Raw genomic sequence first — 25,764 nt, 5'->3', positions numbered from 1 at the left:
TCACCCAGATGAGGATGGGTTCCCTGATTGAGTCTGGTTCCTCTCAAGGTTTCTTCCTATTGCCATCTCAGGGAGTTTTTCCTTGCCACCGTCGCCGTCACCCTTGGCTTGCTCATCAGAGACATTTCATTCATCATTCATTCATCTAATTATTATCTAGACACATTTTTCTCACACATACACACTTCCAAATATTTTCTTTTCTTTTCAAAAAAAAAAAAAGCTGCTTTGAAGCTGCTTTGAGACAATGACCATTGTTAAAAGCGCTATATAAATAGAATTTAATTGAATTAAATTGAACCTGCGGACCAACTGTTGGGCCGACGATGATGCGTCAACCTCCGGTTCTTGGTGTTCGAACATCGGAGGCTGGAAACCGTGGCATACCTCGAATGGACTGAGATTTGTGGCAGAGGTGACATGGAGACTGTGGGATAACTCAGCCCATAGGAGGTAGCAAACCCAGGAGCGCTGCCAATCAGCGACGAAGCATCTCAGATAGCATTCCAGTTTTTGGTTGGCCCGCTCCGTCTGACCGTTGGTTTATTTTCCGTTGCCTGTGCCTGGCGAACCCTTGTTGCCAAGTCCCAACGGAGAGGTGCAATGATTTTTGAAGGGGGGAGGACAGGCGCGGGTTCCGCCCGGGTGATGTCTTCCTCATGTTGTCGGGAGAGGGCATCAGCCTTGGTGTTTTTAGACCCTGGGTGGTATGACATGAAAATTCTAGTGTTCAAAAAACAGTGCCCACCCGCACCTGCCTCGGGTTGAGTTATTTCAGATTTCGAATGGAGATGAGGTTTTGGTGATTGGTCCAGATGATGAATGGCTCCCTGGCGCCCTGGAGCCAGTGACGCCATTCCTCCAAAGCCCACTTTATGGCCAGCAGCTCGCGGTCCCCTACTCCATATCGCTGCTGAGTGGCATCAAATTTTTTGGAGAAGAAACTACAGGGGTGTAGTTTCTGATCTGGACCTCACTGGGAAAGAACAGCCCCAGCGCTCACATCTGAGGCGTCCACCTCCACAATGAATGGTTTGCTTGCATCTGGATGGAGAAGAATTGTAGCGGTGGTGAAGCAGTGACAGATTTTTTGAAGGGCGGAGATGGCGGTGGAGTTGAGGCTAAATGGCCGTAGGAAGAAAAGATCTCCTGTGGCGCTCTGTGGAACACTTGATGGTAATCAGTCTCTGGCTGAAATTGCTCCTCTAGTCAGTTAAAACACTATATAGCGGGTGAGAAGGATTGTTCAAAATAGATTGTACTTTGGACAGAATCCACCTCTTCACTACTACATCCACAGAGTCAAGCTCCATGCCTACCACAGATCCGGCCTTTTTAATTGCCTTGTCCAGTCTGTTCCTATCAGACACCTTCATGTTACAACCCCAACAGACCACAGCGTAAAAAATGACACTCGCCACAACGGTTTCATAAAACATTCGTAGAATGGTGTTACAGACATTAAAAAGACCTGAGCCTTCGAGGAAAGTACAACCGGCTCTGCTCTTTCTTGTAGAGTGTTGTTGTGTTAAGTGACCAGTCGAGTTTGTTATCAAGATGGACTCTTAGATATTTGTATTCTGAGACCATGTCCACTATCTCTTCCTTGACAAATATAGGAGTCACAGGGGTCTTGCTTCTCCTAAAGTCTACAATCATCTTCTTTGTTTTCACATTTATCACACGTTTCAAAGTCATATTTGCACCTATCCCCACTGCAACCTCTTTAATAGAAAGCCTATGTCTATCTCTTTTTTTAATCTATTAGACTGATGGGACTCAGCCAGACATCAGTGTTGTGTTTTGTTATTGACACCACTGGCAGCATGTCTAATGACATTGCCGAGGTCAGAAGAATCACTTCATCCATCATTGACAGTAAAACAGGCACAGTCGCCCAACCTTCAGAATACATCTTGGTGCCATTTAATGACCCTGGTAAGTTTGATTCCTGGAACACTGCTTGTTTATAAAATATTTATACTAAATAACATGCTATGTTGCCACAATATGTTGTGATTACATACAGTACATACTGGTTGAATAGGTAAGATTCAAGAAATTCATGTAAGAATTCTCTATGTATAATTTTAATTTTATGTTGTGAAACCTCCATTAAAAATAGTGAGTGATGATGTGGGGTTTTAACAAATAAGTTAAATAAATATCAGTAGTATTGCACAGAATTGCACAGTATTGCGTATTTTAATATTGCACATATTTTATTCCATAGTCAGGAGAACATTTAACTGAGGTAAAATGTAGGTAAATTGCCTGTGGGGAAAAACTGTTCAGGGCCCCAAAGTAGAGCAGTTGTAAAGTGCTCGACCTATTATCTGGAGATTGCTAGTTCAATTTCCGGGTGATGCTGTAGCCTGAGGCCTGATTGGGCGAGTTCTCAGCAGGGTGGGATGGGAGGTACTTAGCACTCTCACATCAATCATGTCTCTACAGCCAATCATGGGCATCTGTGAGCTCACACAAGAGAAAGGAGTGGAAAGTGTGTTATGCTGCCCCAACGGTGTGTAAGCAAGCAGTTTGAAAAGATGCGGATGGCTGGCGTCACGTGGTTCGGAGGGAACACATGATTGTCTTCGGCCCTCCCTGAGTGGTAGTAGTGGCCTTGGTGTGGGAGCCCCTTAGGGACGGGTGGGAACTGGACACGACCAGATGGCAAAAGTCCAAAGAAAAGATGTCTTGGATGTGAGTGTCACGGTTTTGAGTTAAGTTGTTTAGAATTTCATTTCCCAGAGTACACCTCGGTCAGGTGACCGGAACGCTCACCTGAACCGAGGAAGCTAATTAAAAGAGAATGATTAGTTTTGTAAAAAAATAGCCCTTTGTTCAGTTGCTCTGCGTCTGGCATCTGTTGTATTAACTTCAGTTAAGTTAAGTGGGTGTTATGTTTCCATGTTCTTGGTGTCATGCCACTTCCCTAGCTCCTGGTTTGTGTTGTCCTTGGTTTAGTTTTGTTTTGTTTTGTTTATGTACTGTCATGTTTTGTTTCTAGTTTGTCATGTTATCTCCTAGCCTGTGTTTAGTCCATGTTTAGCCTGTTGTGTTTAGTTCATGTTTAGCCGGTTGTGTTTAGTTCATGTGTAGCCTGTTGTGTTTAGTTTATATTCAGCCTGTTGTGTTTAGTTTGTTTAGCCGGTCTTAGTTGTAACTCCCTGTCTTAGTTGTAACTCCCTGTCTTAGTTTAGTTATTGTACAGTTTAGATCCTGTTTTGCTTAGCCTTTAGTTTCTCTTATGTCCTGTGTAGCTGTTTCTTAGTTTCCCTTATGTAGATGTCTGTTTATGTTCAGCTTTCCTTATATTAAAAGACTCTTCCCCCCCATGATCACCTCTGTCTATACACCTTCCTGAAAATCCACACACAGCACCTGTTACTGTGAGTGGACCAATGTGATTTTCTGAGCCATTTTCTTCACTCTGGATAATCATTTCAGCAGTCTGAACCATCCTTTGTAGACTTTTGGTGTCTGATTTTGTAGCTAAGCCAAACCAGTCAGTTATTAAAGTTCACAGGACAGATTTAATGATGGCTGAGTAGAACTACAGGGGGTACGGAAAGTATTCAGACCCCCTTAAATTATGTAAACGATAGCTAAGTTTAATTGTGAAAGTAAGAGCATTTTCATACACACAATGTGATGAGAACTCACAGGATTGGGACTAAACAGATGTGTAGCCATCAGAAAACAACTTATTAGTGAGACTATTTGAAATGAAAAGACTTCAGTTTCCTAGGGAGCATACTGTAAAGATTGGACTTTGAAGCAATGGAAAAAGGTCATGTGGTCTAATTAGTCAATACTGAGCCTATTCCTGAGCGATGAGTCTATCATTAAGACCTTCATGTAGCATGACCATACAGTATCATGCAAATGTAACCAGCCTGCTGCAGACTGCTGCTACTCTCCTTTGCGTTGTGTATAATAAAGACCAGGACACTTGCCACTTCTATTCACCGGAGAAGGTTTGACAGCCATGGCTGACATATACTAGCCATCTGTGCATCAATATAAAGATAAAGAGACTTTATTGTCATCATAGTGATACAATGAAATTTAATGTCAACAAGTTGATCATTTGTGGACATTTCTTAAAAGCACATTCCTCTTTCCAGAATATCTACCTGCAATACAAACTAGCGGGAGGCACAAACAATCATCAAATACCCAGTGGCCCTCTTTTCAGTTGAAAAGTACATTTTGCATTTTATTTGGAAATCAAGGTCCCAGAGTCTGGTGAAAGAATGGCACAGAATCCAAGTTGCAAGTCCAGTGTAAACTTTCCACAGTTGTTGATGATTTGGGGTGCCATGACATTTTCTGGTGTTGGTCCATTGTGTTTTATCATGTCCTAAGGAGCCCCAGCCATCTTTTGGCAGCAGGATCTCAAGAGCTGGCTCTTTGCAAAAGTGAAAGTGCTGCTGGAGCTCATGAATATCAAACTGCAGCATTCAATTTCATGCCTTTGAAGTCCCTTGGGCACGTTACATCACCCCGCTTTCGGGACATTCTTTTGCATAAGCGCCAACCGCGAGAGTCTGTTCCATAGACCTCCAGGACCTCAAGCTAAACCAGCCGTGCCCCTTTCCAGCGCCCCTGCCCCTTCACATACCTGCGAAAGGGGAGGCCGCCTACCTAGTGAGCAAGGAGCAACAAAATATCAATGGTTGCACGCCATGACAATAGATAAACTTACAGTATGTAAATTTGAACATACTGTAAGTAACTGTACATAAGGTGCACCAGCAAGTTGTCATATTAATAAAACGGAAGAATGAAAGTACATGATCATACATCAACATAATTTTTTTAATTAATACGCATTCACATTCCATACAAACATAAATAATTCTTTTGATTGTGTCGAGCTGGTTATAGGACTATACAAATAAAATTGAATTGAATATCAGTGCAATCAGGTGGACAACCTAAGAGACCACAGATAAAGGTACATTAATGTGCTGTTAACAGATTAACATTATGGTTACTAAATACACAACAGAACATGTATGTGACCCTAGATGAAGTGATGTCAGAGAATGAGTTCCCTCTTCTGACACAGAGGAGAGTTATTGTAAAGTCCCAGTGCAGTTGATAGGAAAGATTTCCTGTCTTCATCTATTTCACAGCGAAGCTGAGGCATTCACTTGCTGAAAGTGCTCTGCTGTTTAAGCCAGTAGGTTATGCAGTGGATGTAAGGTGTTCTCCTTGATATTTATCAGTTGATTACCAGTTTTCAGTTGTTTGAGTAGGTAAGCAATAGTAGTGTAACTACCATTACTCTCAACTGTGCATCTTTCTTGCACAAAGAATGTTAAAAACACCAAGAGAACTAAGAAAAAACATTTAAGAAACACAGAATCCATACTGTTTATTAAAAATCCAAAACAAAGCCAATGTCAAAAATAAATAAAAGGATAGATAAATAAATACTAAAAATAAATAAAAGAAAAAAAAATACCCCATGGACAGGAGCTACTGCAACAGGCTGTGGCACCATGTTGAAAAGTACATACATGTTTGCTTGTGTGACATTATAACATGTCAACTATTTATAATTAAGACAATATCATTAATAGGTACTGTATGAAATATTAGCAAAAATAAGCACAGCTTAAATGCTTAAGAAAAAGCATAACATCCTAACAATGAATGATTGACAAACAATGAATGCATGAAAGAATTGTTTGCATAATCGTTTACTTTTTGTTTTTGTTTTTTTAGATTATGGACCCTTTATAAGAACAGCTGATACTAGTGTATTTAAACAGCAAATTAATGCACTTACAGCCTATGGTGGAGGGGATGCTCCTGAAATGTGTCTCTCAGGACTCCAGGTATGTCAAACTACAATTAACAATTATATGTTTTTGAATGTTTTTAAAACTTCATGTTGTTGAAATATGTAATTAATTCTTGCTGTTTTTTTATTGTGTATTGGTCACAAAAGACAACTATTCCTAAAAATAGAGACATGTATTGTTAACTTTTCTTTTCGGTTATGTTAGATAGTCAAGCAACTAAAAGTTGAGAAAAAGAAAAAAAAATATGTAATATGTAATGTAATATGTAATATTAATAACTAGAACAGTGACAGGTTTCAGCACATTGAAAAAGAGAGTCAAATTTTGCATATGTACAGACGGGGAAATAAGTATTTGATCCCCTACAGATTTTCTAAGTTTGCCCACTTACAAAGAAATGAAGGGTCTATAATTTTTATCATCGGTTTATGGTAAAGGATTGAGACAGAATATCAACCAAAAATCCAGAAAAAGCACATGATGCAAATGGTATGAATTAAGTTGCATTTCAATGAGGGAAATAAGTATTTGATCCCCTACCAACCAACAATAATTCTGCCTCTCACAGACTGGTTATGTGCTCTTCTGGTACACATATTAATTTAAGAAGGTGCTCCTAACAACAATATTGTATGTGTATAAAAGCTACCTGTCCACAAAATCTCTATCTTCCATTCAAACCTCACCACCATCGGCAAGACCAAAGAGCTGTCAAAGCAAGTCATGAACAAAATTTTAGACCTGCACAAGTCTGGAATGGGCTACAAGACCATCAGCTAAAAGCTTGGTGAGAAGGAGACAACTGCTGGAGCGATTATTTACAATCATTACTGGCCCTATATGCAAGATTTCACCTCATGGAGTAAGGATTATCATGAGAAAAATGAGGGACCAGCCCAGGACACGGGAGGAGCTTGTGAATGATCTTAAGGCAGTTGGGAGCACAGTCACCAAACAAACCATTGGTAACACAATACGCCTGCATGGATTGAAATCTTTCAGTGCAGCAAGGCTTCCCCTTCTCAAAAAGACACATGTACAGACCCGTCTCCAATAAACAGAGAAAGATTGGGATAAACTGCTGTGGTCAGAAGAGACCAAAATTGATCTCTTTGTCATCAACTCGACTTGCTGTTTTTGGAGGAAGAAAAATGCTGACTATGACACTAAGAACACCACAGTCCCTACCATCAAGCACGGAGGTGGAAACATTATGCTTTCGGGCTGTTGCTTTGCTAAAGGTACAGGTAGACTTTGCTGCACTGAGGGGCCAATGGGTGAGGCCATGTGTTGTAAAATTTTGGATGAGAACCTCCTGAAGATGGGTTGTGGATGGGTCTTCCAGCATGGAAATGACCCCAAACATACTGCCAAGGCAACTAAGGAGTGGCTCAAGAATAAGCACATTAAGGTCATGGATTGGTCGAGCCAGTCTTCAGGCCTTAATACAATAGAAAAGTCACAGAGAAAGCTGCAACTTCGAATTGCCAAGCAGCAGGCAAGAAACCTTAAACATTTAGAAAAAAATCTGTCAAGAATAGTGGATCAAAATGCATCCCAAGATGTGTGCAGATCTGGTAAACAACTACATGAAACGTCTTCCTACTGTGCTTTCCATCAAGGGTTTCTCTACCAAGTACTTAGTCACATTTTGCTTGGGGATCAAATACTTATCCCCTCATTGAAATGCAACTTAATTCATAACATTTGTAATGTGCTTTTTCTGGATTTTTGGTTGATGTTCTGTCTCAATCCTTTACCATAAACCTACGATAAAAATGATAGACCCTTCATTTCTTTGTAAGTGAGCAAACTTAGAAAATCTGTGGGGCATTAAATATTTACTTCCCCCTCTGTATTTCTGAGAGTCAGATATCCTACAATCAATATGACAATATATCCTAAGATCAGATAAGGATATATACAGTGTAGTAAAAAAAGTTGTTGTTGTTTTTTTATTTTTATATTACACAAAATCCAGACAGGTAAATACAAAAAGCATTTTTTACTGTTATGTATAATAGAGATGTAATGTAAATATTTATACAAGCCCTATCGCAGGGCTTAATAAAGGGGGTTAATAAAAGAGGTCAAAAACTGATGGCCGGACATTCTACTTTAAGATTTTCTGATAGAGCACAGAATTCATGGTTAAATCGATTATAGTTGTTAAGTTGTCCAGGTCCGGAAGCTGCAAAGCAGGACAGACCATCACACTACCACCACCATGTTTGACTGCTGGTATGATGCTCTTTTTATGGAATGCCAAATGTTGTCTTGATTTGACAGGTCTGGCAGTAATCAAGCCTGGGTATGGCCAGTAAAATTTAGACCAGCTTTTCATAACTGACAGTTAATTTGTTAGGTTGGGACAGCTTTTTTCCATTAATAAATGAAATCATCATTTAAAAATATATATATTTTGTATTTACTCGGGTTATATTTGTGTAATAAAAAAATATTTAATGAAATCTATAATCCATGTTAAGTGAAAACAATTCTTATAATTTTTATATTTTATTATTATAACTCTAATTATATTTTTTTTATCAAAAAAAAACAGGATGGGGTTAAAAATACCTTTTCGCTGCAAATCAAGGATACTCAATTTAATATTAAATTTTTTTGAGATATTGCATTTTTTATTTTTGTGAGCTATAAGCCATACTCATTTAAATTAAAACAAAAAAGGCTTGAAATTTCACACTTTACATGTAATAAATCTAGAATATATGAGCTTCACTTTGATTTCAATTGCCAAAAAAAGAAAGTTTCCACAATATAATTTTTTAGATGCACTGTACAGTGCATAGTGTACTGATTATTTTATCTTACCATGTAATGCCCACACACAGTTTTAAAAAGCTAGATTCAATCAAGCAGTCATTCAGTCTGTATGCCTACACTCATTAAGTCTTCTATTTGCTTAGTAACTAATTTAGACACATTTAGTCACTCAATCAGTGACAATTCCTGGTATAAGCTGTCAACTATATAATACTTATTTTATTTAGACAGTCTTAAGTAAGTACAAGGAACTTTTTTTCAGCTTGCCCTCACTGGAGCTCCACCCCAGACTGAGATTTTTGTTTTCACTGATGCTGAAGCAAAAGACACATGGTTAAAAAGCACTGTCCAAGCACTGATTGAGAAAACAAAGTCAAAAGTAAGTGCATGCAAATGGTTCTACACATGAGTCTGATACTGGTATGTTGCATTTAAAAAATATATGTGAACTAACCAATGCTGATCATATGCCATACCAATCATAAATAAATAAATAAATATATAAAACACACTTATTAAAATATTCTACCTTTCCCTTTCAAAGGTAACATTTATGCTAACTAATGCCCTTGGCTTTGGACGCCGCAGAAGGAGTGCCAGGGCCATAGATGGCCAACAGCAAGTCTCCACAAGGATGTTAAATCCATCTAACCAGCTCTACCAAAACCTGGCTCAGGGCTCTGGAGGGCAGGCAATTGAGGTCACCAAAGGCACCCTGGCCAAAGCTACTGACATTATTGCAGCTACCTCCATATCTACACTGGTAATTTCTCACTCAGCAAAATTTCAGTTGCACTGCAAACATGGCTTGGAGTGGCATAGCTTTGTGACACAGTACAGTAGCAATTTTAACAACAACTGTCCCACCTGTGGACTTTCACCCCAGGACCTACATTAAGTCTGAACCTTCAAAGAAGGGCTTGCAGATAAGAGTGGGGCCAGAGATGCAGAATTCCCAGCTTACAATTTCAGTATTTATTAATATTTTAGATAAAATCAATTATATAAGAGAAAAAAACTCAAGTACTCTAATCAGCACAAAAACCTAACAAAAATAATACAAAGGTATACTGGCAGCACAAGCTAATGGTTGCCACCCCATAGCACTCAATCCTTGATATGTTATTTTGTAATTTTAAATAAAGGGAAAAACAGAAGTATTGTTCCCTTTCAAAAGCTACACTCAATGCTGCACAAAAGCGCTATGGGAAACGATTCCTCGTGACCGGTTGTGAAGCACGTGTGTGTCAAACACGCCAAATATTTTGGCATGTATAACCTCATGAACCGGAAACACCCTCAGATCATTTTCTCTTCAGGATCCATGTTGTGTGTGTGCGTGTGTGCAAGCATTTTTTAACAGAAAGCGAAAATAGAAAGTGTCTTACTACTCACCAGAAAGATGGCAGAGTTAGACACGAGTCCGTCCCTCCGTGTAGAAGAATATCTTGCTGAGGGCGATCTTCGCGTTTTCTGTTTGAGTGTTTGGGGGAAGAGCACGCTATCCTCGGGCTTCAGGGAGCAGGTAAGTATTGCGATTTTCTCCCTATTAAAGTCCCGCGCGCTCGGGTTCGCCGTCCTAAAGTGAAACAGCGACCCACAGTGCATTTCTGGCGTGCAAATCTGGCGGAGGCGCATGAGACAGTATTTACCTTTTCTCTCGCTCTCTCGCCGGATCATGAGTCTTTTACCTTCCACTTCTCTAGCGCACTTCGGCGCTTCTTGTAAAGGGGGGGAAGAACTTTCTCTCTCGCTTCCGCGGAGATGGAAACTATCACTCCAGAGCGCTCCTCTAGTGATAAGCCGGTGTGTTAGTTGGTGTTAGAGGTGGTAACGCGCGATCTAACGCGTACATCTCGATTCACGGTAAAAATAAATAAATGAAATTAATCCCCCAAACGCTTAAGGTCAGCCGACAGGTACCTTTCGGGTGGCCGGAGGAGGAGGGGCCTCAATGATGGCCCCTCCCCTCCTGGCGACCTCCATGAGTTAACTCTTTCATGGAATAAGCCGTATTTATCCTGTTTTTGTGCTATTGACATTTGATTTGTTCCAATGTCATGAATGAAAGCGCGGTTCTTTATGATGATGTCCCAGATCAGAGAGACGCTTACGAGCTATCTCTCTCCTGGGAGCTCATCCTCTTGGGAAAAATCCACACTCCCCACCAAGCATGTAGACTAACATCGTTGGTGGGAGAAGATTTTTCAGGCAGCGAGTCAGCCTGGTGCAGCCCTGCACACAAGGGCTTTGCAGGCATACCAGACTGACCTACTGAGAGCTGCACCTTTTAAAGAGGCCGGCAGCGGGGAACCTACTGCCAGCCATGTCTCTTTAGGTACGAAGCTATGAAGAGGACCAGAATCCTTAGGAGGCCGTGGTTCAATCTCCGCCACCACTGGTGTTTCGGAGAGAAGCAGCGGTCTCCAGTAAATCATTAGGTGTTCTGTCCCTTCCTTCTATGTTCAGGATGCCGAACACCCAACACACCCATCTAGCCGAGGTGTTAAAGTTCGTGCACCTTTAGAGAGGCTGGCAGCGGGGAACCTACTGCCAGCCATGTCTCCTTAAGCACGAAGCACTGTGGAAAACCAGTATCCTCAAGACAAAGTGTTAGGTGCTCGGGTTCCTCCTGCCGTGTTTCAGGACACCGAACACCTAACAGCCACCACCATCACCACCCCTCTGTCGGCGTCAATACGTCGCCCTAGCTCACCTCACTTCTTAGGGTGGAGCCCTAACACCATAAAGCGTTCTCCTTCCTACACGAGGTATGAGGTTGAGTGTCATGTGGAATCCGAGCGCAATGCGGGCACAGCAGTCTCCTGCGTGTGCTGAATTCATTATAGCATACTCTAAAGGAGTATAAGCTGGGCGAGGTGGTAACGTCACCGCTCCCAGAGTGGCTTCAGTGGTGGCTTAGTGCCGGTAGATTTTGTCCAAGGGCCAATCCCCAGAGGCAACAAGGGTTACGCGCCGGGAGCTTCGTACCCTTTCTATGTGGTTCAGACCCTTGTCCTTGACACTTGGTCACACTCTAGGTCCGTGCTGTCGTCGCAAGTTGCTAACGGCAGACGTTTTTCCCTTAGGGGCCGGAGCGCAACCTTAGATGGCTGCCCAGCCCAAGGGAGCTGGAGAGGTCATCTTCTCGTGTGGCACATCAATTGCCCCAAAACGATGACTTTATTTCGGGCCCTGAAATACTCCCTCCAGCAACTGAGAGGCAACAAGGGTTACGCGCCGAGAGCTTCGTACCCTCTTCATGGAGCTAGCGGCTTGGCATCGACATGTCGTCGTAGCTCACCTCGTTTTTATTAGGATCGTGTCTTAACGCCACGGAAAGCGTTCTCTTTTCTACACAAAGCATACATTGAGTGTCATGTGAGATCCGACCGCAATGCGGGCACAGCTGTCTCCTGCGTGCGTCGAGTCCATTTTGAACACTCTAAAGGAGTTCAAGCTAAGCAGGAAGTAACTTTCACCGCTTCTGTGGTGGCTAAGTGCCTGGGGATTTCATCCAAGGGCCAATCCCCAAAGGTAATAAGGGTTACGCGCCAGGAGCTTCGTACCCTTTTTATGTGGTTCAGACCCTCGTCCTTGACCCTGGGTCCCACTCTAGGTCCGTCCTGTCGTCGCAAGTTGCTAACGGCAGACGTTTTTCCCTTAGGGGCCGGAGTGCGGCCTTAGATGGCCGCCCAGCCCAAGGGATCTGGAGAGGTCATCTGCTCGTGCGGCACATAAATTTCTTCATTCGCTGTGTCCAGCTCATGCTCTTAAATTTACAACGCACCTCTGCATTAAACCAGGGCCGCAAATTAGAGCAGGGTTTCATATGTCATGGGGCCGCGGCCCAAGGGCAGCTGCCATTAGACGAGTCGGGTTAAAGATGCTAGTGCTCTAGCCTATGAGGCGCGTGGCATACTTCGCCTCTAGTGATTAGGTTTTGTAGGTTAGTTTGCTGTAACCCTGTTCCCTGAAAAAGCGGGAACAAGATGCTGCGCTCCAATGCCGCACTGCATGCGTGACTGGACATCCTTCAGACAAAATTGACCTGAGGGTGTTTTCGGTTCATGTCTATTTATAACCTCCAGGTGCACCTCATCGGTTGACGTCACCTGCCTGAGGTTATACATGCCAAAATATTTGGCGTGTTTGACACACGCGTGCTTTACAACCGGTCACGTTTCCCATAGCGCTTTCGCGCAGCATCTCGTTCCCGCTTTTTCAGGGAACAGGGTTACAGCAAAGTAACCCGAGACATTTCAACTATAGGGAAAAATTCACATATTCCGGACCAAAAAACCACAACATCACAAGTTCCCTTGTTTCCTGGTGTTTAAATACAACATACAAAAACGCAAACACAAGCACCATGGCATAAAGCTGCAACAAATGGTGAGGTGTGTTTTTCTAATGTCAGTGCTATTTGCTGAGTGCGCGCACACACACACACACACACACACAAATCACATTTCCCATGCTAAGTCTCAGTGCACGTGCATCACTCATATAGTCAACATTCATGCGTGTGTACTGTTTACTATAACATTGTAAACATGTATGTGCGCAATGCATTTTTAAAATTTTGAGTCCAAGTGTAGTAATCACTCTTTAGTAACTATACAAAAACAAGGGCCCTCGGGAAGAAAAAAAAAAGTTAAAAAGGCTATAGCAGTGCAGGAGATTACAGTATTCAATGCATTACCCCGGATAAGTGGTGCATTGCTACCAGGACTGGCTTCACTGGGGAGTAGTTGAGCTATATAAGGCATTCAGCCTGCATATGGGAACTTGCCAATTTAGAGGCGAGAAAGAAAAGGAGAAGTTGTTAAACTAGATGGACCAGGACAACAGACCAGGATATCTCACAATAACGCACCGTCCAGCATTTTTTTTTTATTCTGTGCTATCTGCTACCGCTACAGAAGATTCTGAGGGTGGATCATGATTTGGGCAGTGACTCTGAGGGACTCATTTCAAGACAGACCAATATTTGCCAAATTAGCAACTTTTTTGCCAAGTTGTGCAACTGAGTACACCACACCACCTGAAAAAGGCACCGTACACACTCTATACATAATCAAACACTCACACTATTCACTGCAAAAAGAGAGGGGACAACATTAATTCTAGTCGAATCACTAGGCTGGTCTTTAGACTGTCATCAGATGTCTTCAACTCATTCCTTCATCATGGACATACTGGGATTCTGGCAGACCATCTGTTTCAAATTCTGTTAGAAATTTTAATCATTTTCACAAACTGGTCATGGAATAAAACATACTTAGTCTCTATAAAATTAAACCATAAAATACACTTGATCGAGTAGCCCCAAATGTAATTCCCTCATTCTAGCATTCAATTATTTACCTATTTATCAATACAGCTACACCCTTTGCCCCTAAACACTGGACACTTTCCCTTTCAATGGAGATACCTCAATCACTCAGAAGTAGAAGCATGGTTCAATTCAATTCAATTCAATTTTATTTATATAGCGCTTTTAACAATGGTCATTGTCTCAAAGCAGCTTCACAAAAAATTAAAGAATTGTTTTTTTTAGAAAAGAAAAGAAAAGAAAATATTTGGAAGTGTGTATGTGTGAGAAAAATGTGTCTAGATAATAATGAGATGAATGAATGATGAATGAAATGTCTCTGATGAGCAAGCCAAGGGTGACGGCGACGGTGGCAAGGAAAAACTCCCTGAGATGGCAATAGGAAGAAACCTTGAGAGGAACCAGACTCAACAGGGAACCCATCCTCATCTGGGTGATAACAGATAGAAATAACATCATGTGTGTTGTGCAGGTGAAAGTTCAATATAACAGAAGTTGTGTAGATTAACATGAAGTCCAGTTCAGCACAGGGAGTCAGTAGGTGCAGAGGGCAGATGGGGTCTGGATCACTGGAAGCACAGGAGCAGGATGTGTAGCTCCAGCCATCATAAAGCAGAATCCAGCTGGAGCTGGTCCCTCTCTGGATGGCTTAGAAACCTTGCAGGGTTGGCCTTTGTCTACTAAAGCTGGCACAATCTCCAGATGCCTCGGGATGCCATTCAGGATAGGTGTACTGTAGTATGAGGTTATGGGATGAGTTACGCGTATGCCAGATTAAAGAGATGCGTTTTGAGTCTACTTTTGAATTGGGAAACTGTGTCTGCTCCCCGAACACTGTCTTGAAGGCTATTCCAAAGTTTTGGAGCCAAATATGAAAATGCCCTGCCCCCTTTTGTAGATTTTAAAATTCTGGGAATTACCAGAAGTCCGGAGTTTTGTGATCTTAAGGGACGTGGTGGATTATAGCGTATCAGAAGACTGGTTAGGTATGTGGGAGCTAAACCATTTAAAGCCTTGTATGTAAGTAGTACTATTTTGTAATTAATTCTAAATTGAACAGGTAGCCAGTGCAGGGATGAATATGAATATAGGTGTTATATGATCATATTTTCTGGATCTAGTGAGAACCCTGGTGGCTGCATTTTGTACTAACTGTAGCTTGTTTATTGAGGATGCAGGACAACCACCTAGTAATGCATTACAATAGTCCAGTATGGAGATCATGAATGCATGAACTAGCTTTTCTGCATCAGATACGGATAGGATACTCCTAAGTTCGGCAATATTTCTAAGATGGAAAAAGGCTGTTTTTGTGATTGGAAATATGATTTTCAAAAGACAAGTTACTGTCTAATATTATGCCCAGGTCTTTTACTGTTGAGCTGGTAGTAACAGTACATCCTTCTAAACGCAGGCTGAGTTGTGAAAGCTGTTGTGTGCTGTTTTTTTGGCCGATGAGTAATATCTCTGTCTTATCTGAATTTAGTAAAAGAAAGGTATTGGTCATCCAATCTTTTATGTCCTGGACACACTCGGTTAATCTAGATAATTTAGGTATTTCATCTGGTTTTGTTGAGATGTATAATTGGGTATCATCAGCATAACAATGGAAACTATTCCCATGCCTTCTAAAGATGTTTCCCAAGGGAAGCATGTATATTGAGAACAGCAGAGGTCCTAAAACTGACCCTTGTGGGACCCCATATTTCACTGGCATTACATCAGACGGAACTCCATTTAGATCTACAAAATGGTATCGATCAGACAGGTATGATCTAAACCATTTTAATGCCTACCCCTGAATACCTATATGATTTTGTAAGCGATCTATGAGAATATTATGATCTATAGTGTCGAATGCAGCACTAAGATCAAGTAAGACTAGTATTGAAGATGACTAGTCTTACTTGATCTTACTAGATGCAGCCTTGGTCTGAAGCTAAAAACAAGTCGTTCGCAATCTTAACTAGTGCAGTTTCTGTACTATGATGGGGCCTGAAACCTGACTGAAATTCTTCTAGGATGTTGTTTTCCTGCAAGAATGTGCATATTTGAGCTGATACTACTCTTTCTAATATTTTTGATATGAACGGAAGGTTTGAAATCGGTCTGTAATTTGTTATTTCATTCGCGTCCAAATTAGATTTTTTAAGAAGCGGCTTAATAACTGCCAGCTTCAAAGGTTTTAGGGACGTGACCTAGATATAATTAAGAATTAATAATGTTTAGAAGTGGCTCTCCAACTGTAAGCATCACTTCTTTTAAAAATCTGGTTTGTATTGGGTCTAACAGGCACGTTGTTGATTTAGCTGAGGTGATAAGTTTATACAGCTCTTCCTGTCCTATACCTGTAAAGCACTGAAAATCTAAATGTGAAGCTATAGGCTGAACTTGATCGTGAGATACTGTTAGAGGTTGAACCTCCGTTATTTTCTTCCTGATACTATTGATTTTTTCATTAAAGAAGTCCATAAAGTCTTCACTTCTAAACTGTGATGGGATACTCTTTGCAGGCATCTTAGGTTTTGTTAGGCGAGCCACTGTACTAAATAAGAACCTGGGATTGTTTTGGTTTCTTGCTATCAGTTGGCTAAGATGCTCAGTCCTAGCAGTTTTTAGGGCGTGTCTATACAGTAGCTGCACATACTGTCTTTATGCGCAATTCGAAAAACTTCTAATTTAGTTTTCCTCCATTTTCGCTCAAGGTTACGGGTTGCTCTCTTTAGGGTGTGAGTATGACTATTGTACCACGGTGCAAGTGTTTTTTCTCTGACTTTTTTTAATCTGACCTGAGCAACAGTGTCTAATTTACTGGTAAAAATAGTGCCCATGCTGCTAGTTACCTCATCTAGATCGTCTGCATTTAGGGGTCTAATAAGAATTTGGGACAGATCCGGCAGATCTTGTGAATCTGTCTTAAGTGGTCGGATTCATATTTCTAACAAATTGATAACGTGGGGAGACACAGCTAATCTGTTCTACGGGTAGAGTATATATCAGGAGGTGATGATCTGTGATATCATCACTTTAAAGTAAGATCTCTATATTAGAGACATCTATACCCTAGGGTATAATTAAATCTAGCGTATGATTAAAGCGGTGTGTTGCTCCATTTATATTTTGTTTAACCCCAAAGGAATTTAGTAAATCCATAAATGCGAGTGCTAAAGCGTCGTTAGCATCATCTACATGAATGTTAAAGTCTCCTACTATTAACACTTTGTCAGAGTTAACCAGTAGGTCTGATAGCAGATGTCCAAATTCTTTAAGAAAATCGACATATGGCCCCAGGGGTCTGTACACGGTGGCCAGAGTAAAATATAGCGCGAGTTTGTTATGTATTTTACTGAGAGCAACATTAATGATGAGCACTTCAAATGAGTTAAACCTGGGCCTTATTTTCTGAATAACAGTGAATACATCATTGTAGATAGTGGCGACACCACCACCACGACCAGTTAGACGGGGCTCGTGCTTATAGAAATATCCTGACGGAGTCGACTCATTCAGACCAATATATTCATTTGGTTTAAGCCAGGTTTCGGTGAGGCAGAGTGTGTCAAGGCAATAATCCGAGATCATTTCATTAACAATAAGTGCTTTAGGCGCAAGGGATCTAATGTTGAGAAGTCCAAACTTTAGAGGTAGATTTTTAATACTTATTTGGCCTTCTTCTGGTTTAATGGTTATCAGATTGTTTCGGCTGGATTTAACCAATTTATTCTTTTTTCTCACTATTCGGGGAACAGACACAGTTTCTATAGGACAAGCTATATGTGTGCGTCTATTAGTATGGTGAGTTGTATTGTGGCTAATATCTAAAGGATCTAAGGTATGACTTACCGCCAGTCAGATGGTTCGTAGTGTCCTGGAGATGTTGTCAGAGAGGACCGCTGCTCCAGCTCTGCTAGGGTGCAGGCCATCTGTGTGGTAGAGCCTAGGATGCTCCCAGAAAACATTCCAGTTATCAACAAAGGGTAATCTCTGTTGTTGACACCAAGATTGTAACCATTCATTAAAGGCAAATAATCTACTGAACCTCTCGATTCCTCTCTGAAATGTCGGAAGTGGTCCAGATACGACGATCTTTGTTGTGGGCGATGTGCTGCGGACCTTCTCGACCAGGCTCCTGAAGTCCTTCTTTAGGATCTCTGTGGTTACCAGAAGGTCCCTCATCACCTGCAGATGGTGTTTGTGCTAATGCTCGTCCTTGCAGCAAGCGATCTTTATCTGCTTGGAGCTGGCAAACAAGCTGCCTCAATTCCCTATCCATCATAGCTACAACTAAAGAGTTTTTTAACCAGGAAAAAGAAGGCGTGTGCCCTAATGTCCACCAATAAAGTACACTGCTATCACTCTGTGAAACTATTAAATCCCCTAATCTACCACTCCTGTTTTGCCTTTTCAACATATCAGATGACTTCCTGTCTTAAAACAATATGCTCACACAAATAACTATATTTTTAATTAATTTTTTATAATTAATTTTTAATAATTAAATTATAATAATAAAAAAAATTAATTACTATACTATGTAATTAGTATTAGTAAGGAATACTTGTTCTGCAGTTTGTGGAGACTCAGAACAAGTAGTCCACTGCAACACTTACTGGCAAAAAAGAAATTTAAACTTTTTTTTGTCCAGTTTTGCAAAAAAAGGTACACAGGGTCAACTAACCAGCACCACACCCATACTACACAAAATAAATCAAACAGGATAAACACTAACAAACTAAAAGACAGAGCAAAATTGAATGAAGAAGTTATCATTTTAATGCCAAAAAACACTGAAAAAAACAAATAAGCCGTGCTAAAATAATTAGAGAACAATAATGCAAGTTATCACAAGCCTGAAAATAAACCCACAAAGTGCATTATAAAAAAATTAAGAGAAACCAGTAACATTGAACAAAACAAAATTAAACTATGCTATTGTAAACATGACAAAAATAAGCAAACCATAAGAGCAGAAGTAACTAAGCTATAGTATACAAATAAAAATAAATCAACAAGCTGTAGAATGAGAAATAAAGAAATAAAATAAGTCTTAACCATTTTAAATAAATTAATAAACAAATAAGCTAGGCTGTTTTTAGGAGCAATAATACATGAGCATGCAAAACAAGACAATCCCCAAGACATAAGCTTCTGATAATGGTGCAAATTGTAGATAAATGCTCTTGAACATTCAGTGGTGGCGAAAAGTTTTGAGAATTACATTAATATTGGAAATTGGAAAAGTTGCTGCTTAAGTTTTTATAATAGCAATTTGCATATACTCCAGAATGTTATGAAGAGTGATCAGATGAATTGCATAGTCCTTCTTTGCCATGAAAATTAACATAATCCCAAAAAAACCTTTCCACTGCATTTCATTGCTGTCATTAAAGGACCTGCTGAGATCATTTCAGTAATCGTCTTGTTAACTCAGGTAAGAATGTTGACAAGCACAAGGCTTAGATCATTATATCAGGCTGATTGGGTTAGAATGGCAGACTTGACATGATAAAAGGAGGGTGATGCTTAAAATCATTGTTCTTCCATTGTTAACCATGGTGACCTGCAAAGAAACGCGTGCAGCCATCATTGCGTTGCATAAAAATGACTTCACAGGCAAGGATATTGTGGCTACTAAGATTGCACCTAAATCAACAATTCATAGGATCATTAAGAACTTCAAGGAAAGAGTTTCAATTCTTGTTAAGAAGTCCAATAAAGTCCAGCAAGCGCCAAGATCCCATAGGCCTGGGGTAGCTTAGTGGTTAAGTCATTGGACTACGGTTTGGAAGATCCCAGGTTCAAACCCCACAACCACCAAGTTGCCACTGTTGGGCCCTTGAGCAAGGCCCTTAACTCTCAACTGCTCAGATGTATAAAGAGATAAAAATGTAAGTTGCTCTGGATAAGAGCGTCTGCCAAATGCCTAAAATGTAAAAATGTAAGTGTACGATCGTCTCCTAAAGAGAATTCAGCTGAGGGATCGGAGTGCCACTAGTGCAGAGCCTGCTCAGGAATGGCAGCAGGCAGGTGTGAGCGCATCTGCACGCAAAGTGAGGCGAAGACTTTTGGAAGATGGCCTGGTGTCAAGAAGGGCAGCAAATAAGCCACTTCTCTCCAAAAAAAACCATCAGGGACAGATTGATCTTCTGCAAAAAGTATGGTGAATGGACTGCTGAGGACAGGGGAAAAGTCATATTCTCCGATGAAGCCTCTTTCCAATTGTTTGAGGCATCTGGAAAAAGCCTTGTCCGGAGAAGAAAAGGTGAGCGCTACTATCAACAGTAAAGCATCCTGAGACCATTCATGTGTGGGGTTGCTTTTCATCCAAGGGACTGGGCTCACTCACAATTTTGCCCAAAAACACAGCCATGAATAAAGAATGGTACCAAAATACCCTCCAACAGCAACTTCTTCCAACAATCCAACAACAGTAAGGAAACAATGCATTTTCCAGCATGATGGAGCACCGTGCCATAAGGCAAAAGTGATAACTAAGTGGCTCGGGGACCAAAACGTTTAAATTTTGGGTCCATGGCCTGGAAACACCCCAGATCTTAATCCCATCGAGAACTTGTGGTCAATCCTCAAGACGCGGGTGGACAAACAAAAACCCACTAATTCTGACAAACTCCAAGAAGTGATTATGAAAGAATGGGTTGCTATCAGTCAGGATTTGGCCCAGAAGTTGATTGAGAGCATGCCCAGTCGAATTGCAGAGGTCCTGAAAAAGAAGGGCCAACACTGCAAATACTGACTCTTTGCATAAATGTCATGTAATTGTCGATAAAAGCTTTTGAAATGTATAAAGTGCATGTAATTATATTTCAGTACATCACAGAAAGCAGTTTAGCAGCAAACTTTGTGAAAACTAATATTTGTGTCCTTCTCAAAACTTTTGGCCACAACTGTAGATTCAAATCTATTGTAAACAAGTGACCAGTGGTGTAAGGGTTTACACATATGCTACACATTGTTGTTTTGATGAAACAACATATGCAACTGCATAGCTCTCTATGAATTAGACTGGTCAAAAAAAAAAAAAATCTAACATCCAATTTTTGGCATTTGACAAGTCCTGGATGAGATATGCAATGTTATTTGTTCCTTAAGTTACTTAGTTGTATGTGTAACACACACTTTTTTATTTCTTCAGGTTACTCTTTTTCAGGCCATAAGAAACCCAGCCAAAGCTGAAAACTTTTCAGTATTTGTGGATTCTTCTGTGCAAAACCTGACAATTTACATCACAGGCAACTCTCCCAAATTCTTGATCACCAGTCCCTCAGGTGTGTAGATTTATATATAAACCTAAAATCCCATTTAACAGAAATACAACAGTGCTAAGCACAAAATCGATAGTATGAAGAATGTTACACTTTTCTAACAATCCTATTATTTAACACAGGAATTTCACAAGGCAGTGCTGAACTAAACGGAGCATTAGGCCTAATAAATAACGTTGGTAACTTCTATACAGCACAACCAAATATCTCAGTTAAGACTGGACTGTGGCTCTTCAGTATTGACTCAACACAGCCCTATACCATCAGAGTTGTTGGTAAAAATGGGTTATCTTTGCACCTTTTCCTGCTTAGCTATGAATAAATTAAAGGAATAATACATAGTCTATGTCTAGTCTATGGCTATGAAACTGTGCCCATAATATACTTTTTTCCTTTCCAGGTGAAAGCAAGATTGACTTCATTTTTGAATTTGTAGAACTTTCCCAAGGGGCTCATCCAAGCTATGCTGTATTAAACAGCAGGCCTGCAGCGAGTAAGTGAACAACTCTCAATAATAATAATAATAATTATGATAATAATATATATAAAAAATAAAAATAAGATGATGAAATCGGTTGCGCTAAATTTTTTATTATGTTTTTATTTTTCCCTCATTGCAGACAATACCCTTATCCTGTTGGTCTCCATGATTGGTGGGGACAGTGCAACACCTACAGCAGTATATCTGGTTGAAGCCTCAAGTTCAAACTCTTTTAATGGGACGCTAGAAGAAGTTAATAGTGGTCAATACTTGGTGACTTTCAACAAAACCCCAGGAGGAGACTTTACAGTTCGTGTAGATGGAGAAATCGGTACCTCTAAATCTTTGGATAACACCTTTCAAAGACAAACACCAACTCAATTCCAAACATCAACTGTGACCGTTATTGTAAGTTTAAAATGAAAACTTTTTAAACAAACTTAATTTACACAACTAGGAGGAAATTTGTTGATTCCAAAGTTTAATGAATCCTATTTATTAAGAATTTATTTTGGTTTCCAATATTTATTGCTCACATGCTGTTAAAGTTTGCCAAAACCTTTTATAATATTATTATTTTTTTCTACTTACTCTCAGACTCAACCTGTTGAAACAGTGGAACCAGGAAAACAATTCACTCTGCCTTTCACAGTGGCAACCACAGGCTCTGGAGGAAGCTTTAATATCATTGTCAGCAATGATCGCAGTTTTAACACTCTCTTTAATGCATCCCTAACTCTCGAGAGTGGAGGCAGTGCGAATGGTACAGTAGCTCTGACTGTTCCTGCAAGTACTTCCTCTGGAACTGATGTAACTGTGACAATTCAAGCTGAAGCTCCTGATGGAAGCGACTCCAACTATGCAGTGCTGCGTCTCGCTGTTATTGCTCCGGTAATAACTTACATTACATTAAAAATTCCCAACAGCTGTGAAATGTATTGTCTCAGGACAGTAAATTCAGTTGTTGAATTGGTGGACAGATTTTAAAGTTAATTTTAAATATTTAACTTTAACACCACTCATACACTGATCATTCTGGAAACATCTTTCAGATGTTTCCTCCTGCCAATGACATACTTTTACACTTTCATTTTCATTGACAAAATTACACATAACTTACAATGCAAGTTTCAATACATGAAAATTCATCTACAAAAGTCAGAGCTGTCATAAATTGAGGATGCAATGGAAGACTTTTATTAAGACTTAATATTGTGAATTTTTATCATACTGAAGAACAAACAAAAGGAGGATGTGATTTGATTGTGCAGAATATAACAGAACAGTTATCAGAAGAAAAACTCTATTTCTCTATATAATCCCCTATTACACCAATGCACTTATTCCAGCGTTCCATTAGTGCTTGGATACAGTACCATCAGGGTCGAAAGTTTCATCGTTAAGTTCTCTTATCACAAGTCCGAGTTTGATTTAAATACCCATTGTACAATTATAAGAGAGCTGTAGCTAGACTATGATCTAAATGCAAATTTACGATGACAGGAAAAAACAGCTAAACACACAGGGAACCACAACATTTACAAGAGATTAAACAGACATAAGGTAAACTGAAAATAGTCTTATCATTAAAGTGACAAGGAACAGATGAAACAAAAACACATGACTGTGGTAAACTTCATATGAGGACCTTAAACCTAGTCCAATCACACAAAATGAAATGGGCTAGGGCACAAAATGGGGAAAAGTCATTAAAGCGAGGGAGCACTGCAAGGTCTGTAAAGTTGAAAATAGTCAACAAAACTAAAAAACTTTCGTGAGTAGGTGTGTCCCAAACATTTGAAATATGTGTATGAAATAAAATGATTTCTTTAGTCCATTGGTACTACGTTCTGAGCTACCAATAATGTTGGGACGTACCGTGCCGATGCTTCGAGGCATGTGTTGAGAAATCAAGGAACTATTTAGTAAAGTGAGATTCGAGGCTTGTATTGATTACGGCGACTGACGTCATGAATGACATTTGAAGCCTTGCTGCGATTGGCGGTTCAGGAAGTGGTTTGAATCTTGCCGCGCATGTATCGACAGATATAAAGCCCAAGCACTTTTTTAGGTGCTCCGAATGTTATTCCTTATGTATATTTTCTTTAGCATTATAGGTCTTTTGCTGTGTTGTTTGTGTTTCCTGTCTTGTTTTGTAAATATCTGTGCCAAATATATATGTGACAAGTAAAGGCTATCATGTAATCAATCCAAAGCACATTTTCTTCTGTTGTGATATGCTGTTCTTGGACTGTTTTGTTTTTGCCATAGCTTTGTGTTTAGTTTATGTTTGCTTTTCTTTATTAAAATCTATAAGTCTTGACATCTGCAAATATGCCTTACCTGCTGAACCCCAACACGTAAGAGAATGCAAGAACACTAAACTCACGACACGATAATTTATAACTAAACTAAACAGTCAACTCAGCTTAGATGAGTGCAGTAATCAATCGGCTGAAATTTTATGACTTTATCAATTGATGTCCCAGCCAAAGCTAAGTCTCTGGGTGCAAGGCGCCCTCTAGGGGTCAATCCCTGATCCTTAACCCTTTACGGTATAAAAAAGTTACGATCTTGGAGAGACGAGTCAGCTTAATTGCTGCTCAGTGCAAATGGCAGGGGGGAGTTTATTCATCACACAGTCACAGTACAGCATGGGAAACACATTCACTCAAGAACCACACCATTCAGCCTTAGCATGAAATGAGCACATTTAACAGGTCACACACTTAACACACACAACATGGCCGAAGCCACTAACCCAAACAACCTTCCCCAACAGTGTGAACACATAGAAACCCCCCCCCCCCTCCCTCCCAAGGCATGATGGTCATCAGCCGCCGCCCCGCCTACGCCACAGTATTTTACAAAAAATAAAATAGAAATATTGGTTAAACATTGTAAAATATAGGCTGTGTCGCAATCAGAGTTCTGATTGTTCTGAGTATCTTTTATTTTTTTCTTCAAGGTAACAGATTTAACTTCTCCAGTGTGTGAGGCAGTTAGTGTAAATGCTAACTGTTCAGCTAACTGCAGCCTCTCCTCATGGTATCTTACTACCAATGTAACTGATGGAAATGGATCAGGCATCCAAAATGTAAGAATCCTCCAAGGAAACGGCAACCTCACCACCACCACTGTGCTCGATGACAAAGGCATGAATGTCACTATGGTTGTGTACAACTCCTCTTGCTGTTCCTCAGACCTGGAACTGGTTGCTGTGGATGAAGTGGGAAATGTTGCCACCTGCTACAAAACTGTAAGAGCTACAGCCCCGATCACCAGCGCTGCACCCCATGTAATGGCAATCAACACCTCAACTGTCAATATTACAACGTCCACATCTCGTCCCACCACTAGCAAAGCCAGCATTATAGACATAAAATTTTGCTTGTGTTTGCCACTCTTTCTTTGGCTAAATGTATGTTTCTCGCTTTGTCAATTCATGCAGCTGTAGGAGAAAAATTATATCTTAATTTAAATCAGATTGACATAGTTAGGCCTACACAATGCCTGTTAAGTTTTACTGTGTCTTGTTACCCTTACTTATTTCCCCAAAATGTACCTGCTTACTTACTTTTTAATGACACAGCATTAGATGCTAATACTAAAAGCACAAAATAATTTACTGATGATGATGATAATAATGATGACATATCTCGTTAATTTGAAATGTATAGCCTCATATATTCATTTTATTTTTGTTTTTTCTACATGTTAATTACTTTAATTTAGTTTCTCCTTTTGATTTCCTATAAAATATAAACTGTTTGTAAATTTAACAATATTAACTGGAATTTCCTTCGGGATCAATAAAGTATCTATCTATCTATATATCTATCTAACCATATATCTATCTATTTATTTAACCATCTATCTATCTATCTATCTATCTATGAAAAATAACCATGAACTCATTTGTGCGATGAGTACAATACAGACCACAAATTGAGAACACAGACAATAAAATCATTTTGGGGCAATATAATTGAAACATCTGATATACTGCATGCACATTTATAGATAAAAGATTAATACTAATTAAGAATTTATCAA

General features: G+C 40.0%; 1 protein-coding gene across 1 annotated transcript in view; it reads left to right on the top strand.

The window, feature by feature from the left end:
- The window catches only part of LOC128528872 (von Willebrand factor A domain-containing protein 7-like), a 30,125-nt gene extending 4,713 nt beyond the window's left edge, over nucleotides 1-25,412 (top strand). The window contains exons 6-15 of the mRNA XM_053502037.1: nucleotides 1,769-1,938; nucleotides 5,740-5,852; nucleotides 8,869-8,985; nucleotides 9,151-9,369; nucleotides 21,098-21,230; nucleotides 21,350-21,502; nucleotides 21,628-21,720; nucleotides 21,848-22,116; nucleotides 22,306-22,599; nucleotides 24,677-25,412. Coding sequence (XP_053358012.1) covers nucleotides 1,769-1,938; nucleotides 5,740-5,852; nucleotides 8,869-8,985; nucleotides 9,151-9,369; nucleotides 21,098-21,230; nucleotides 21,350-21,502; nucleotides 21,628-21,720; nucleotides 21,848-22,116; nucleotides 22,306-22,599; nucleotides 24,677-25,165 — 2,050 coding nt within the window. The 3' untranslated portion in view covers nucleotides 25,166-25,412. The remainder of the gene's footprint in view (nucleotides 1-1,768; nucleotides 1,939-5,739; nucleotides 5,853-8,868; nucleotides 8,986-9,150; nucleotides 9,370-21,097; nucleotides 21,231-21,349; nucleotides 21,503-21,627; nucleotides 21,721-21,847; nucleotides 22,117-22,305; nucleotides 22,600-24,676) is intronic.
- The last annotated feature ends 352 nt before the right edge of the window (nucleotides 25,413-25,764 follow it).

This window comes from Clarias gariepinus, chromosome 8 (assembly GCF_024256425.1).
Source record: "Clarias gariepinus isolate MV-2021 ecotype Netherlands chromosome 8, CGAR_prim_01v2, whole genome shotgun sequence".
In the NCBI taxonomy this organism is placed as follows: Eukaryota; Metazoa; Chordata; class Actinopteri; order Siluriformes; family Clariidae; genus Clarias; species Clarias gariepinus.
The sequence above is the reverse complement of the archived record's forward strand: the minus strand, read 5'-3'. Positions and strand labels throughout refer to the sequence as shown.